The sequence below is a fragment of the Adiantum capillus-veneris genome, chromosome 26, assembly GCF_014529385.1.
Source record: "Adiantum capillus-veneris isolate H3 chromosome 26, ASM1452938v2, whole genome shotgun sequence".
Classification (NCBI taxonomy): Eukaryota; Viridiplantae; Streptophyta; class Polypodiopsida; order Polypodiales; family Pteridaceae; genus Adiantum; species Adiantum capillus-veneris.
The window spans coordinates 17,380,001-17,395,416 of NC_140956.1; the positions used below are offsets into that span (position 1 = coordinate 17,380,001).

Consider the following 15,416-nt stretch of genomic DNA (forward strand, 5'->3'; position numbering starts at 1 on the left):
ACCGAAATTTTCCCTTAGCCGACGGACCTTCTCCAACCTGAGGCATCAGCTTGCGCCACGTGGAGGGGGGGGGCCTGAATCCCTCCCCCTTGTATACTAGTGTAGATAAAACAAATTGTAAAGGTACATAGAGTCATTTAACTAACAAAGGATCCATTCACTAACGAAACAAATGCACGCCAACATTGAAACACCAAATAAATAAGCCGTGCCAATTTTCCTTGGGGGTTTATTAAGAAGAATCTAAGCAGATCCCTTAATTTGAGGCAAAGAGGAAAAGGTGTGATTTGCCAACTAGCACACGAGCAAAAACGGGATCATGGAGGTGTAGCGCCAAGCAGGAGTGGGAAAGGTAGTGTCTATGAAATTCTCTCGTTCATCTCAAGTGAAAAAGCAGGGAGCGAGAGAGAGAGAGAGAGAGAGAGAGAGAGAGAGAGAGAGAGAGAGAGAGAGAGAGAGAGAGAGAGAGAGAGAGAGAGAATTCTAGGTGCATGGAGAGGTGAACAAAAAGAAATATTTTTTTTCATGTTCAACAGACGGGAGGTGTGCCACTTCCACGTGCCTATTGTAGCTCACTTGTCAGTTGCCAGAGGTGCCATGTGCACACGGAGAGAGAGAGAGAGAGAGAGAGAGAGAGAGAGAGAGAGAGAGAGAGAGAGAGAGTATTTTTGGACACAAATGGGACTTGGCCTCGATCGCGTGCTTAGCTACAGACATAATGAAGTTCATGGCTTCGCTAAGGGTGAACAAGAGAAGCAGATGATCGGTGAATGTGATGCAGTCAGAGATAGCGAGGGTGTGGGAGGGCTACTTTGCTGCAGTCAAGGCCGGGCAATCCATCGCAGTGGTCTGCACCGAAGGTTGTGACATGTTTGCCTATAGGAGATGAAGGGGGTGAAAGCTGGTTTGGTCCATCTGGCAGCGCTACCGTAGAGTGCCACTCGAATGACAAACAATGGAGCAGAGGTGGGGTAGGGCTAACATGGTGCAACATAGCTCTCTCTCTCTCCCCCCCCCCCCCCAAGGATCAGACTCAAAGAATGCAAGTTGAGGATGCCTTTTTCCTGCTTTGGTTGGCCGGATGCCATGGTTTTCTAATGGTGAGTGGGAGCAATGCATGGAAAATCTATGGTAAATGATGGCTTTGTAAGTTCTGTGCGATAGCTGACAGCCTTGACATAGGAAGGCTTGCAAGACAGAGATAGGGAGGAGGTGGGAGGTAGTCATCGAACCAGACTTGTCCAATGGAAGACGCAAGTACGATGAGCAGGGAGGGTGTGTGAACGAGGCCTGCGTGGGGCACTGATGGTGACTTCTAGAAAGACTTTTGCTTCGAATTTCAAATTCGTTCGGAATCTTGCTACCAAATTATTGGGGTTTTACGAAATAGGCCCTGCCAATTTTGGATTCATTAGTTTTGAAGGAATCATAGGAAGATGCCATTTGAAAAAGTAAAGCAAAACTAGAGTGGGTGGAAAAGAAAAGCCTTGCCAGGTGGACGTGTAGTGATTTTGATTTGGAAAATTACCAAAATACCCCTCAAATTACAAAAATTCCCAAAATACTCATTCTATTACAATTGAAATCTGTCTTTCAATGCTTGCCATGTAATTTGCCACAAATCACATCGCAGAATGAAGGCGACCGTGTCTAGAAATAATGAAGCCACGCAGCTCCAAAGCCAGCTCGAATTCAGGTTTTAGCATCTTCACAATCAGTCGCTTGTGAAAAGCTGCAGACTTTTTTATCTTTTGATTTAAGAAATTTAATCTCATGACCAAGGGGTGCTTTTTATTTTATTGGAAGCGGGAAAGTGCAGGCGCATGTGGTGGAGAGATTTGAAGAGAGAGGAGCACAAGTGTCTTGTGTGCATTGTGCTCGAGGCTTGAAGCACAGACCACTGGCTCTTCCTCTGCGTCTTTGCAGGAGCTTGAAGTTGTTGGTGAAGAAGAAGTCCTTGAAGAGGATGAGGACGAGAGCTTGGAGCCAGAAGGGGAGACATTCGCGTGTCTCTCTCTCTCTCTCTCTCTCTCTCTCTCTCTCTCTCTCCACAAACGTGCATCAAACTGTTAGGCATGGCAAGCATGGTGCGCGTCACGATGGAGAGATGTGGACGGGGGTAGGAAATATCTGTAGGGCGGGCTTGCCTTCCAAACTGTTGGCCATGGCAGGCATGGTGTGCGTCACAATGGAGAGGGGACGGGGGTAGGACATAGTGACAAGTGGGGGTTGGGTTTCCAATGGAGCAAAGATCTGGGCGCAGATGGGGCGCCTGCAGAGATCTCCATCGCCATGCGGGGCGGGTTGTCCTGATGGGCATTCGATTGCGATTGCGGAGGTTACCATTGCCATGGGGGGCTATTTGTGCGCACGGGTCTGAACCTTGCAATAGAGTCGATACACTTTTTCCTTTGAAGATTGGAGTGTTTCGCATGGAATCTTGCTAGCTAATTAATTAACGAGAAGTTTTCTTTGAAGTGAGCCAAGTACGAATGTGAAGTGACCCGTTCACTAACTGAACAAAATCACAAAAAACTAAAAATATTTGTACATCTTACGCTATGAAACTCTCCATCCTCTTCTTCCCCCCAACGTCATGGCAGCATGTGCAAACATTCTCTATACATTGATTTGGTAGTTCACATGTGCAAACATTCTCTATACACTGATAAGGTAGTTTAGGCTTAGTTTCATACCCTACTTCTATACATAAGGTAGTTCACATGTGCAAACAGTCTCTATACATTGATAAGGTAGTTTAGGCTTAGTTTCATACCCTACTTCAATGCTCAGCTTTTATCACATTCAAACTTGCTAACGATTGATAAGGTAGTTTAGGCTTAGTTTCATACCCTACTTCAGTGCTCAGCTTTTATCACATTCAAACTTGCTTTCGTTAGCAGGTGCCCAAAATTACTTTTTCATTTCTTTTATATAGAATCTAGAGAAATACTTTGCACCTTTGGAAAGGGAAAAAAAAAAGTTTTGGTTCTACCTCCATCTTATGTGGGTACGTGTGGAGAGGAGACTTTTTGAATGGAAAATTTATCAAAATGCCCCTCTAATTTGTGAAAATCCTCAAAATACCCCTTAAATTTCAAAAATTCCAAAAAAAACCCTTGTGTCTATTTTGGTTGGATTGTTCAAGATTTCTAATCTTTGTTGTCAACTTTTGAGTGCTTAGCATATAATTTGTCACAAATTGCCTCGCAAACAAAGGTGATCCTATCTAAAAATAATGAAGCAACTCCATCTCGAAAGCCTACATAACAACTCAAATTCTAGTTTTAGCATCTTGTATTACTACAGAATCAGTCTCTTATGGAAAGTTACAAACTTTATTATTTTTAGAGAAGTCTAATCTCATGACCAGGGGTATTTTGGAAATTCTGGAAAATTTGAAGGGTATTTTGGGAATTTATGGCAAAAAAAAATATTGGGGGTGCTTTGGGAATAGAGCGGGAAAAAAAATCAGCATTTGCAGATGGAGACAAACGGCGACAGTGGAGTAGCAGTCGCGGATTTTTTGCCGCCACAGAGAGAGAGAGAGAGACAGCAGCCGAAAGACAGATCAGGCTTGAGCGTGACACAACATGCATTTGAAAGTGGTCAAGCTTCGTAAAGCGAACAGATCGTAGGGGCTGATGATTGTTGCGCTCTGTGTGTGTGTGTGTGTGTGTGCGCGCGCGGCTCTACAAATTGTTTCTCTCTTGCCAGCCCACATGAGATGCCATGATCGCTCTGTTCTGGGTTTCTCAAAGCAGAGCACCCAAGGCCCAAAGCATGCAAGGTGAGTGGACGCGGCGCTGTTGGAGGGTGCGACAAAGGAACTGGCAGTGGCCAGGGTGTCTGAGACAAACAAGTTGGGCAGGGCATTGCTAGAGGGTACGCCAGAGCAGCTGGCAGTGGTCATGATAAGAGACAGGATGGTAGGGCTGACACGAGGACGAGGACGGGGATGACGATCCAAGGGGAGCACAATTAGCTCGCAAGATCGCGGGCTAGGACGGGAAACACGAAGACAAAATGGAGCGTGTGGATTGGATCCAATTGAGCGCCTGCTTTTAAAAGTTAAGGTGGTGAAGGAATCTTAGAAGCAAATTAATTAATGGAGAGTGAAAGTAGAGCCAAATAGTAGGCTCATAAGCCGTGCCAATTTTGCTTGGGGGTTTATTAAGAAGAATCTAAGCAGATCCCATAATTTGAGGCAAAGAGGAAAAGGTGTGATTTGCCAACTAGCACACGAGCAGAAATGGGATCATGGAGGTGTCGCGCCAAGCAGGAGTGGGAAAGGTAGAATCTATGAAATGCTCTCGTTCATCTCAAGTGAAAAAGCGGGGAGCAGCCATGTGGAGGAGAGAGAGAGAGAGAGAGAGAGAGAGAGAGAATTCTAGGTGCATGGAGAGGTGAACAAAAAGAAATATATTTTTTTCCTGTTCAACAGATGGGAGGTGTGCCACTTCCACGTGCCTATTGTAGCTCACTTGTCAGTTGCTAGAGGTGCCATGTGCACACGGAGAGAGAGAGAGAGAGAGAGAGAGAGAGAGAGAGAGAGAGAGATGGTCTCGTTAATGCTGAAGAGACAGAGAGTGGAATTGAGGCAAAGATGTTCTCTCTATAGAGAGAGAGAGAGAGAGAGAGAGAGAGAGAGAGAGAGAGAGAGAGAGAGAGAGTATTTTTGGACACAAAATGGGACTTGGCCTCGATCGTGTGCTTAGCTACAGACATAATGAAGTTCATGGCTTCGCTAAGGGTGAACAAGAGAAGCAGATGATCGGTGAATGCGATGCCGTCGTGGAGATAGCGAGGGTGTGGGAGGGCTGCTTTGCTGCAGTCAAGGCCGGGCAATCCATCGCAGTGGTCTGCACAGAAGGTTGTGACATGTTTGCCTATAGGAGATGAAGGGGGTGAAAGTTGGTTTGGTCCATCTGGCGGCGCTACCGTAGAGTGCCACTCGAATGAGAAACAATGGAGCAGAGGTGGGGTAGGGCTAACATGGTGCAACACAGCTCTCTCTCTCTCTCTCTCTCTCTCTCTCTCTCTCTCTCTCTCTCTCTCTCTCTCTCTCTCAATAGACCCCAGAATCTCACCATCGCACCTTATGTATTGACCTTTCATGTGGAGAAGCAACTAAGCATGATAATCTCAGCCAAAGGAAAGAGAAGTTATCACTATGTATGGATTTCAAACGGGCACCAATGTACATTGAAATGGTTGAGCAAAAATTATGGATGACAAACCTTCAATGTGATGCACCATTGGAAACTAAATGGGAAGCTTTCAAGAAAAGTATGCGGTCGGCTTGAAAAGTTGGCCACTCGCAAAGCGGGAGATCTTCAAGGCATCAAGCCGGAGATGATCAAATGGACGGGAGATTTTACCCATGAGTGGATGTGTGATATGTTCAGCCTTGCACTTCAACATGGTATGCCTTATGATTGGAGTACTAATTGGGTTAAGCCTTTGCATAAAGGAGGGGATGTAAAGAATGTAAGGAACTACCGGACTATAATGATTGGGTCTCTTATGGCAAAGTTGTTTGGGTGCATAATGGAGATGAAATTGAGTGATTGGGCTGAAGAGAATGACAAGCGTGCAAAGGGACAAGCAGGTTTTCGTCGATGCCATAACACCATTGATCATCTTGTCACTCTTCGTGTTCTCATGGAGGAAAGTCGGTTGAAAGGCAAGCGATTGTATTGTTGTTTTGTGGACTTTAAGAAAGACTTTGATATGATTCCACGTAACAATTTGTGGAGAAGGATGGAAGAACTCCAAGTGCCAAGTGAGTTTATGCTTGCGGTTTCTCGAATCTATGAGAAGGTGATTTGTCAATTGCGCATGGGAAGAGAAATTTCAGAAATTTTTGTAAGCACTATTGGGGTTAAACAAGGATGTCCATTGTCACCAACTCTCTTTGGTCTATGCATCGATCAATGGAACAAATGGTACTTGACTTTATGCAAGAAGAAGGCATTGAAGAGGTCACTATTTGCAATGCGGTAATCATGCTTTTGTTGTATGCGGATGATGTAGTGCTTCTAGCACACACTTTAGAAGATGCACAAAAGCTTATGGTTGTCCTTGAGAACTTTTGCTTGCATAGTGGGCTGATTGTAAATGAATCCAAAACAAAGGTTATGCTTGTGAAAACCAACCATAAGGAGAAGTCATGCATTGTGTACAACAACGAGACACTTGAAGTTGTTGAGAGCTTTAAGTACCTTGGCCTTGAGGTTCCATCCAATCACAAGTGGCATGAATGTGCTATGCGTTGTTTGGAAGCGGGAAAGAGAGCATATTATGTATTTGAGAACATGTGTAATGCGGGAAACATCAAGTGTTGGGTTCTCAAGAAGTATCTTTTTGATGCATTGGTGACACCGGTTCTTCTTTATGGAGTTGAAGTGTGGGGCGGGAGCATCTCAAAGTGTACTTGGAAAGAGTTTGAGAATGTCCAAAAGCGTTTTCTTACAAACTTTCTCCAAGTTAAGACACAAACACCATATATGCTCCTACTTCTTGAGTCGGGATCTCTTCCAATTGAGGTTATGGGAGATTAATCCAAAGTTGAAAGGCATTGCCTATCCATCACCTACATAAAAGCACACCCTTGATGCATACCTCTATGTTGTCACTTTTTCACAAAAAGTCTATACTTCACAACATAGGCAGCTTGGTTTTCTCATGTTCCCTTTGTGGTGCTTATGCTTGGAAGATAGAACCAAAGACCATTCGCACATTTGTGGGGAAAATTTGTTGTAACTCAGGGAGTGTTTCTTTGCCATCATTATGTGAACCTCCTTTAGAATTAAAAGAATTAATGCACGGAGGTAATACTAGAAGCAAGAAATTCATAAAACATATTAGAGCATACAATAGGGTGTTGGCATTTGCTTCTTTAGGAGCTCATATAGATGAACCTCTCTCTCAAAGAAAAGGAATATATACTTTCAAAGTGCATGGATCTATCTATCATAAAATTGGTCCATTGATGCCTGAAGTACACTTAGATCAAATCCCTCGCTCTGCTCAGTTGTATTTTTTTGACACTGACAATGAGTTGCAAAATAGGATGCAACATGTTTCTAAACTCAAGCCAGATGTTTTGGAAATCTTGCAATCAATGATGCATCGCGTAAATCTGTATGTTCAAGCTTTCACGCAGTTTGCATCAATGGTTCAAACTTCCAATATTCCTGACATAACGATGGTCATCACTGAGAAACGTTCTAATGGCTGGTAGTACCTTGCTCCAATAGGTGCGGAAGTTGCTGCAATCATGCCTGGTCTAGGCGATAAGAGCAACATTGGCCATCGAGATATTGTGTTGAATCTTTCTAGTGGTGGTCTAAAAAGAATCTCAAACTGCCACAGGTCGTACATGCCTCTCTTATATGTGTTGCTATTTCCAAATGGTGAAGAAGGTTGGAGTCCCTACATACAAGCATTAGACAAGTCACGGGAAAACAGAGAGCAAGGGGGAGGGAATACAAGGTATATTTCTACAAGTATAGATTGTAAATCAGGGATGACACAACACAATGTCTCTTACGTGGTGGTAGGCTACTGCAACAATTTATTGTTGATGCATACAGCTATATGGAGGAGTTGAGGCTTTTATGGATTCGCAATCATCAGAGTGATCTATGCAGTGAGGTGTACCAAGGTTTGGCTGACATGATCGGAGCAAGAGATGGAACAAGGGGTGACAATGAACAGTTATTCGGTGGGTCTCTCTCTTTCTTTTAGGTCCTCTCCCCCCCCCCCCCCCCCCCTCTCTTTCTCTCTCTCTTTGTGTGTGTGTGTGTGTGTGTCTAAAATTGTGGCCATAACATGTTGAATGAAGTCCTCTTCAAAGTTGTTTTATGCACCAACTCTCTCTCTCTCTCTCTCTCTCTCTCTCTCTCTCTCTCTCTCTCTCTCTCTCTCAACTACTTTTCCAAGTGGTCATGCTAATCAGGTGCACAAGCTCCTCGCCCCTCTGTAATCTCTCCTCTTTTAAGGTGTATAGGTGTATAAATACATCTCTCTCTCTCTCTCTCTCTCTCTCTCTCTCTCTCTCTCTCATAGTTTCCATACATGAAACGTGAGGGATGGAGATAGAGAAAAGATTCACTCTCTCCTTAATTCTCCACATTTAAGATAACTTATAAGAGTTCTTTTTGGGACAGATGGCTATTGGTTGGAAGGTGTTGTCTCATGGACATGCAAGACGTTGCAGAATCTGTCAAGCCTCTCCAGCTACGTGGCTTGAGGCAGCAAGAGAGAGAGTTCGACGCTCTCTAGGGGGGATTAATGTAGCTCGCTTGGAAAATTGCCAGCATTTAATAAATGTGGATCAATGCAATGAATTCTCTTAGGAAAGGGTTGGAATGGATGTAGATATTGATCCAATGCTTCTGCAAAATCAAGAGGAGATTGAAGTGAGAACCAATTTGGAAGCAAATAATGGAGATGTTCATGGGGAGCCCATAGTTGTCTCTAGAGAGGGAGATTACTCCAAAGTCAAAAGGCATTGCCTATTCATCACCTACATATATCCTAAAAACACACCCTTGATGCATATCTCTATGTTGTCACTTTTTCACAAAAAGTCTATACTTCACAACATAGGCAGCTTTGATTTTTCATGTTCCCTTTGTGGTGCTTTTTCTTGGAAGATAGAACCAAAGACCATTCGCACATTTGTGGGGAAAATTTGTTGCAACTCAAGGAGTGTTTCCTTGCCACCATTATGTGAACCTCCTTTAGAATTAAGAGAATTAATGCACGGAGGTAATACTAGAAGCAAGAAATTCCTAAAACATATTAGAGGATACAATAGTGTGTTGGCATTTGCTTCTTTAGGAGCTCATATAGATGAATCTCTTTGTCAAAGGAAAGGAATCTATACTTTCAAAGTGCATGGATCTATCTATCATAAAATTGGTCCATTGATGCTTGAAGGACACTCATATCAAATCCCTCGCTTTGCTCAGTTGTATGTTTTTGACACTGAGAATGCGTTGCAAAATAGGATGCATCATGTTTCTCAACTCAAGCCAGATGTTTTGGAAATCTTGCAATCAATGATGCATCGCGTAAATCCGTACATTCAAGCTTTCAGGAAGTTTGCATCAATGGTTCAAACTTCCAATATTCCTGACATAAGGATGGTCATCACTGAGAAACGTACTAATGGCTGGCAGTATCTTGCTCCAACAGGTGCGGAAGTTGCTGCAATCATGCCTGGTCAAGGCGATGAGAGCAACATTGGCCATCGAGATATTGTGTTAAATATTTCTGGTGGTGGTCTAAAAAGAATCTTAAATTGCCACAGGTCGTACATGCCTCTCTTATATGTGTTGCTATTTTCAAATGGTGAAGAAGGTTGGAATCCCTACATACAGGCATTAGACAGGCCACGGGAAAACAGAGAGCAAGGGGGAGGGAATACAAGGTATATGTCTACAATGGATTTCTACAAGTATAGATTGGAATCAGGGATGACACAACACAATGTCTTTTCCGTGGTGGTAGGCTATTGCAACAATTTATTGTTGATGCATACAGTTGTATGGAGGAGTTGAGGCTTTTATGGCTTCGCAATCATCAGAGTGATCTACGCAGTGAGGTGTACCAAGGTTTGGCGGACATGATCGGAGCAAGAGATGGAACAAGGGGTGACAGAGAATAGTTTATTTGGTGGGTCTCTCTCTTTCTATTCGGTCCTCCCCCCCCCCCCCCCCCCCCCCCCCCCCCCCTCTGTGTGTGTGTGTGTGTGTGTGTGTGTGTGTGTGTGTCTAAAATTGTGGCCATAACATATTGAATGAAGTGCTCTTCAAAGTTGTTTTATGCACCAACTCTCTCTCTCTCTCTCTCTCTCTCTCTCTCTCTCTCACACACACACACACACACACACACACACACACACACACACACACACACACACACACACACACACACACACACACACACACACACACGCACACACAACTACTTTTCAAAGTGGTCATGCTAATCTGGTGCACAAGCTCCTCCCCCCTCTGTAATCTTGCCTCTTTTAAGGTGTATTGGTCTATAAATACATCTCTCTCTCTCTCTCTCTCTCTCTCTCTCATAGTTTCCATACATGAAATGTGAGGGATGGAGATAGAGAAAAGATCCACTCTCTCCTTAATTATCCACATTTAAGATTACTTATAAGTGTTCTTTTTGGGACAGATGGCTATTGGACTGACGGTGTTGTCTCGTGGACATGCAAGACATAGCAGGATCTGTCAAGCCTCTCGAGCTACGCGGCGTGAGGCAGCAAGAGAGAGAGAGAGTTCGGTGCTCTCTAGGGTGGATTAATGTAGCTAGCTTGGAAGATTTCTAGCATTTGATAAATGTGGATCAATGCAATGAATTCTCTCAGGGAAGGGTTGGAATCGATGTAGATATTGATCCAATGCTTCTACAAAATCAAGAGGAGATTGAAGTGAGAACCAATTTGGAAGCCAATAATGGAGATGTTCATGGGGAGCCCATAGTTGTCTCTAGAGAGGGAGCTAATCCAAAGTCGAAAGGCATTGCCTATCCATCACCTACATATATCCTCAAAACACACCCTTGATGCATATCTCTATGTTGTCACTTTTTCACAAAAAGTCTATACTTCACAACATAGGCAACTTTGATTTTTCATGTTCCCTTTGTGGTGCTTATTCTTGGAGGATAGAAGCAAAGACCATTCCCACATTTGTGGGGAAAAGTTGTTGCAACTCAAGGAGTGTTTCTTTGCCACCATTATGTGAACCTCCTTTAGAATTAAGAGAATTAATGCACGGAGGTAATACTAGAAGCAAAAAATTCCTAAAACATATTAGAGCATACAATAGTGTGTTGTCATTTGCTTCTTTAGGAGCTCATATAGATGAATCTCTCTGTCAAAGAAAAGGAATCTATACCTTCAAAATGCATGGATCTATCTATCATAAAATTGGTCAATTGATGCCTTAAGGACAGTCATATCAAATCCCTCGCTTTGCTCAGTTGTATGTTTTTGACACTGAGAATGAGTTGCTAAATAGAATGCAACATGTTTCTAAACTCAAGCCAGATGTTTTGGAAATCTTGCAATCAATGATGCATCACGTAAATCCGTACATTCAAGCTTTCAGGCAGTTTGCATCAATGGTTCAAACTTCCAATATTCTTGACATAAGGATGGTCATCATTGAGAAACGTACTAATGGATGGCACTACCTTGCTCCAACAGGTGCAGAAGTTGCTGCAATCATGCCTGGTCAAGGCGATGAGAGCAACATTGGCCATCGAGATATTGTGTTGAATCTTTCTGGTGGTGGTCTAAAAAGAATCTCAAATTTCCACAGGTCGTACATGCCTCTCTTATATGTGTTGCTATTTCCAGATGGTGAAGAAGGTTGGAATCCCTACATACAGGCATTAGACAGGACACGGGAAAACAGAGAGCAAGGGGGAGGGAATACAAGGTATATTTCTACAATGGATTTCTACAAGTATAGATTGCAAATCAGGGATGACACAACACAATGTCTCTTACGTGGTGGTAGGCTACTGCAACAATTTATTGTTGATGCATACAGCTGTATGGAGGAGTTGAGGCTTTTATGGATTCGCAATCATCAGAGTGATCTATGCAGCGAGGTGTACCAAGGTTTGGCTGACATGATCGGAGCAAGAGATGGAACAAGCGGTGGCAGAGAACAGTTATTTGGTGCTAATGTTGGCAGGAGGGTGGTATTGCCTTCATCATATGTTGGTAGTCCATGCTATATGCACCAACTTTATCAAGATGCCATGGCAATTGTATGCGAAATAGGGAAGCCCGATCTCTTCATAACATTCACATGCAATCCTGGATGGAAGGAGATAGAGGACGCGTTATTTCCTGGACAAACGTCCAACAATCGTCCTGACCTTATTTCACGCGTTTTCTACCATAAGTTCAAGGATTGATGGGATTGCTGATCAAGGGGGAGATTTTTGGTAAGGTCATTGGACACATTTCTGTGATTGAGTTCCAAAAGAGAGGCCTTCCTCATGCCCACATTCTATTGATAATTTCTCCTGAACACAAACCAAAATAGACATCCCATTATGATAAGATGGTGTGTCCGGAGCTTCCTACTAAGGTGATGTTTCCACAATTGTATGACATTATCAGTCGGTGTAATGTGCATGGTCCATGTGGAAACTTGAATAGAAATTCTCCATGTATGGTAGAGGGAAAGTGCAGGTTTAAATACGCTCGAGGCTTCAATGGATCGACTGCTATGGACAGGGAAGGATACCCAACATACATGAGGAGGGATGATGGAAATCACACCGTTTATAAGAATGTGCAAATGAATAATAAATGGATTGTTCCATACAATCCATTTTTGTCAATAACATACAATGCACATATCAATGTGGAGATTTGCTCCACTATATCCGCTGTGAAATATCTCTACAAGTATGTGTATAAGGGACATGACAGGGCGACTATTGCTCTACAAGACACTGAAGGGATTTTAGATGAAGTTACAAACTATCTTAATGCACGATATGTATCAGCATCTGAGGCTATCTGGCGGATATTTGGGTTTGAATTGCATCAAGAGAAACCTGACATACAACACCTACATGTTCATTTACCTCATCAAAATCAAGTCTTCTTTAATGACAGAGCGACTATACAAAGTGTGCTAGAGAGAGAGGCCAATAAAAAGACTACGCTCACTGAGTGGTTTACTGCAAATCAAAGATATCCAGAGGCCAATGATTTTTTGTACATAGACTTCCCAACAAAGTGGGTTTGGAAGTCAACAAGAATAACATGGACTCCAATACAGAAAGGAGATGTGATTGGAAGAATGTACAACATAGTTCCCACTGCCGGAGAGTTATACTATTTGCTCATGTTACTCAACAAGTGCAAAGGATGTAGGTCTTTTGAGGATATTCGGACCTTCAATGGACGAGTATATGAAACGCTTAAAGAAGCATGCAATGCCCGGGGATTATTGCAAGTTGACGATGAATGGTTTCTTTGTTTAGAAGAAGCTTCATATCAACAAACAGGAAAACAATTACGGCTACTATTTGTAATCATTTTGGTTTTTTGTGAGCCGATATGTCCTGGTGCATTATGGAATCACTTTTGTAAGGAGCTTTCTGAGGACCATCTATATCATATGAGGACTTGCACAAACAAGGAGCGTATCAATGAACGCATGGCACAAAACCAAGCATTTTCAGACTTAGAGACAATGCTTCAACAATATGGAAAGAGGCTCTCAGATTACTCGGGAATGCCCCAGGTGGATCACACATTGCAAGTAATGAGTGATCATGGAGTGCTTGCTAAAGAGTTAATGTATAATGTGGAGGAAGAAAGAGGCCTGTCGTCTCAAATTGAATCATCTGTGAATGCTGGACAAAGGGAAGCTTGCAATCGAGTTTTAGAATCCATTGGCATGAATAGTGGGACTGTGTTCTTCTTGGATGCGCTAGGTGGACAGGAAAGACCTATCTTTATAATGCCTTGCTCTCTCCCATACGCAGAGAGAGCAAAGTGTATGCGAGAGAGCAATGCTTTGGTATGCGCATCATCTGGTATTGCAACACAACTTCTTGACAATGGAAGGACCGCACACTCCAGATTCAAGATCCCTATTGATATAACTTCTGACTCGACATGCAATATTAAAGTAAATAGCCATCTTGTTGAGCTATTGCGAATGGATTCATTGATCATATGGGTCGAAGCTCCCATGACTCATAGGCATGCTTTTGAGGCTCTTGACAAGATACTAAGAGATGTCATGCATAATAACATGATGTTTGCCGGAAAGGTTTTCCTCCTTGGTGGTGATTTTAGATAGATCTTGCGTGTTGTACGTAGAGGAGGAAGGGAAGACATTGTTGATGCATCTTTGTGCCGCTCATACATTTGGTGTTGTACATAAATTTTGCGTCTAACAAAGAACATGCGAGTGGTCAATTGTTGTAATAATGTTAGAGAAAGAGAATTTGTGCAATGGACACTTGATATTGGGAATGGTAATGTTTGTGATGGGGAGCTACATGATAATGTAGCTTTGCTAGCCTGCATGATGCTACCACAAAATAGTTTGCAAGGACTTATTGATTGCATATATGGAGACCTTAAAACACTCTCTTGCCATGCAACCTTTTTCAAGGCCCAAGGCAATCTTGGCACCTCGCAACAAGGATGTGGATGATGTAAACAATTTGGTATTGCAAAAATTTCTTGGTACTTATAAGGAATATGTCAGTGCAAACTTAGTGTGTGAATCAAACTGTGATAGCATTTTATTCACAACTGAGTTCTTAAATAGTTTAGATCTTGGAGGAGGGTTTCCACCGCATGTTTTGAATTTGAAACAAAATGCTCCAGTTATGTTGCTCCGCAATTTGGATCCAAGAAGTGGTTTTTGTAATGGGACACGCTATATTTGTAAGCAATTCCACAGCAAAGTAATTGAAGTAGTATTTATTACAGGGTCACATGCAGGAAATGCAGTGTTCATCCCAAGGATTGATTTTCTCATGGGAGCTAGAGAAGGCCTCCCTTTTGAGTTGAAACGTTGACAATTTCCCTTCAGATGTGCTTTTGGGATGACGATCAACAAGGCACAAGGCCAAACATTGGGAGTGCTTGGATTGTATTCTATACTAGTTCAAAAGGGGGAGGGATTCAGGCCCCCCCCCCTCCACGTGGTGCAAGCTCATGCCTCAGGTTGGAGAAGGTCCATCGGCGGCTGAGGGAAAATTTCGGTTGGGGAGGCCCCCCCTCCACCTGGCGTAAGCTTAGGCCTCAGGTTGGAAAAGGTTTGTCGGCTGAGGGATGTGACTTGAAATTTTTGGCTGAGGACGTGACTTGGAAGGCCGCCGGCATTCATGTCGCGTGAGATTTGCGTCAATGAAGCCGGTACCAGCGCTGGGAGAGAATGAGGGAGAGAGAGGTGAGAGCGATACCACATGCACTGTTTCTTTCACCTGTGAGAGCGGGAGCTATTTCTACCACGTGAGTGTGTGTGTGTGTGAGAGAGAGAGAGAGAGAGAGAGAGAGAGAGAGAGAGAGAGAGAAGAGAGAGAGAGAGAAGAGAGAGAGAGAGAGAGAGAGAGAGAGAGAGAGAGAGAGAGAGAGAGAGAGAGAGAGAGAGAGAGAGAGAGAGAACGCAACTGCTACTGCCACCTATTGCCGCCTCATCTGCTACCACTTGCTGCGACTTCTACTGCCTCGGCTACGGGTTGCTGCTGCGGCTTCATCGGCTACCACCTGTTGCGGCCTCTACTACCTCGGGTGCCTTGGCGACAGGTTGCTGCTATGGGTTCTATTGCCTCGGGTGCTGCTGCTCAGAGAATTACAGAGGTACCCTCCTCTGTCGTCGTGAGGCAGT

General features: G+C 43.4%; 2 protein-coding genes across 2 annotated transcripts; both read left to right on the forward strand.

Annotated features, from left to right (window-relative positions):
- Window positions 1–12,113: 12,113 nt before the first annotated feature.
- On the forward strand, window positions 12,114–13,874 carry LOC147423065 (uncharacterized). The gene has a single exon (XM_086501442.1). It carries the CDS (start codon window positions 12,114–12,116, stop codon window positions 13,872–13,874), a length of 1,761 nt encoding a protein of 586 aa, XP_086357568.1.
- A 274-nt stretch (window positions 13,875–14,148) lies between these two features.
- LOC147423066 (uncharacterized) lies at window positions 14,149–14,604 on the forward strand. The gene has a single exon (XM_086501443.1). The coding sequence runs from the start codon at window positions 14,149–14,151 to the stop codon at window positions 14,602–14,604; it is 456 nt and encodes a 151-aa protein (XP_086357569.1).
- Window positions 14,605–15,416: the final 812 nt, after the last annotated feature.

Bases quoted from the DNA above. Each gene is read 5' to 3' on its own strand.
- LOC147423066 (XM_086501443.1), top strand. From the start codon at position 14,149: ATGGAGACCTTAAAACACTCTCTTGCCATGCAACCTTTTTCAAGGCCC.
- LOC147423065 (XM_086501442.1), top strand. From the start codon at position 12,114: ATGGTGTGTCCGGAGCTTCCTACTAAGGTGATGTTTCCACAATTGTAT.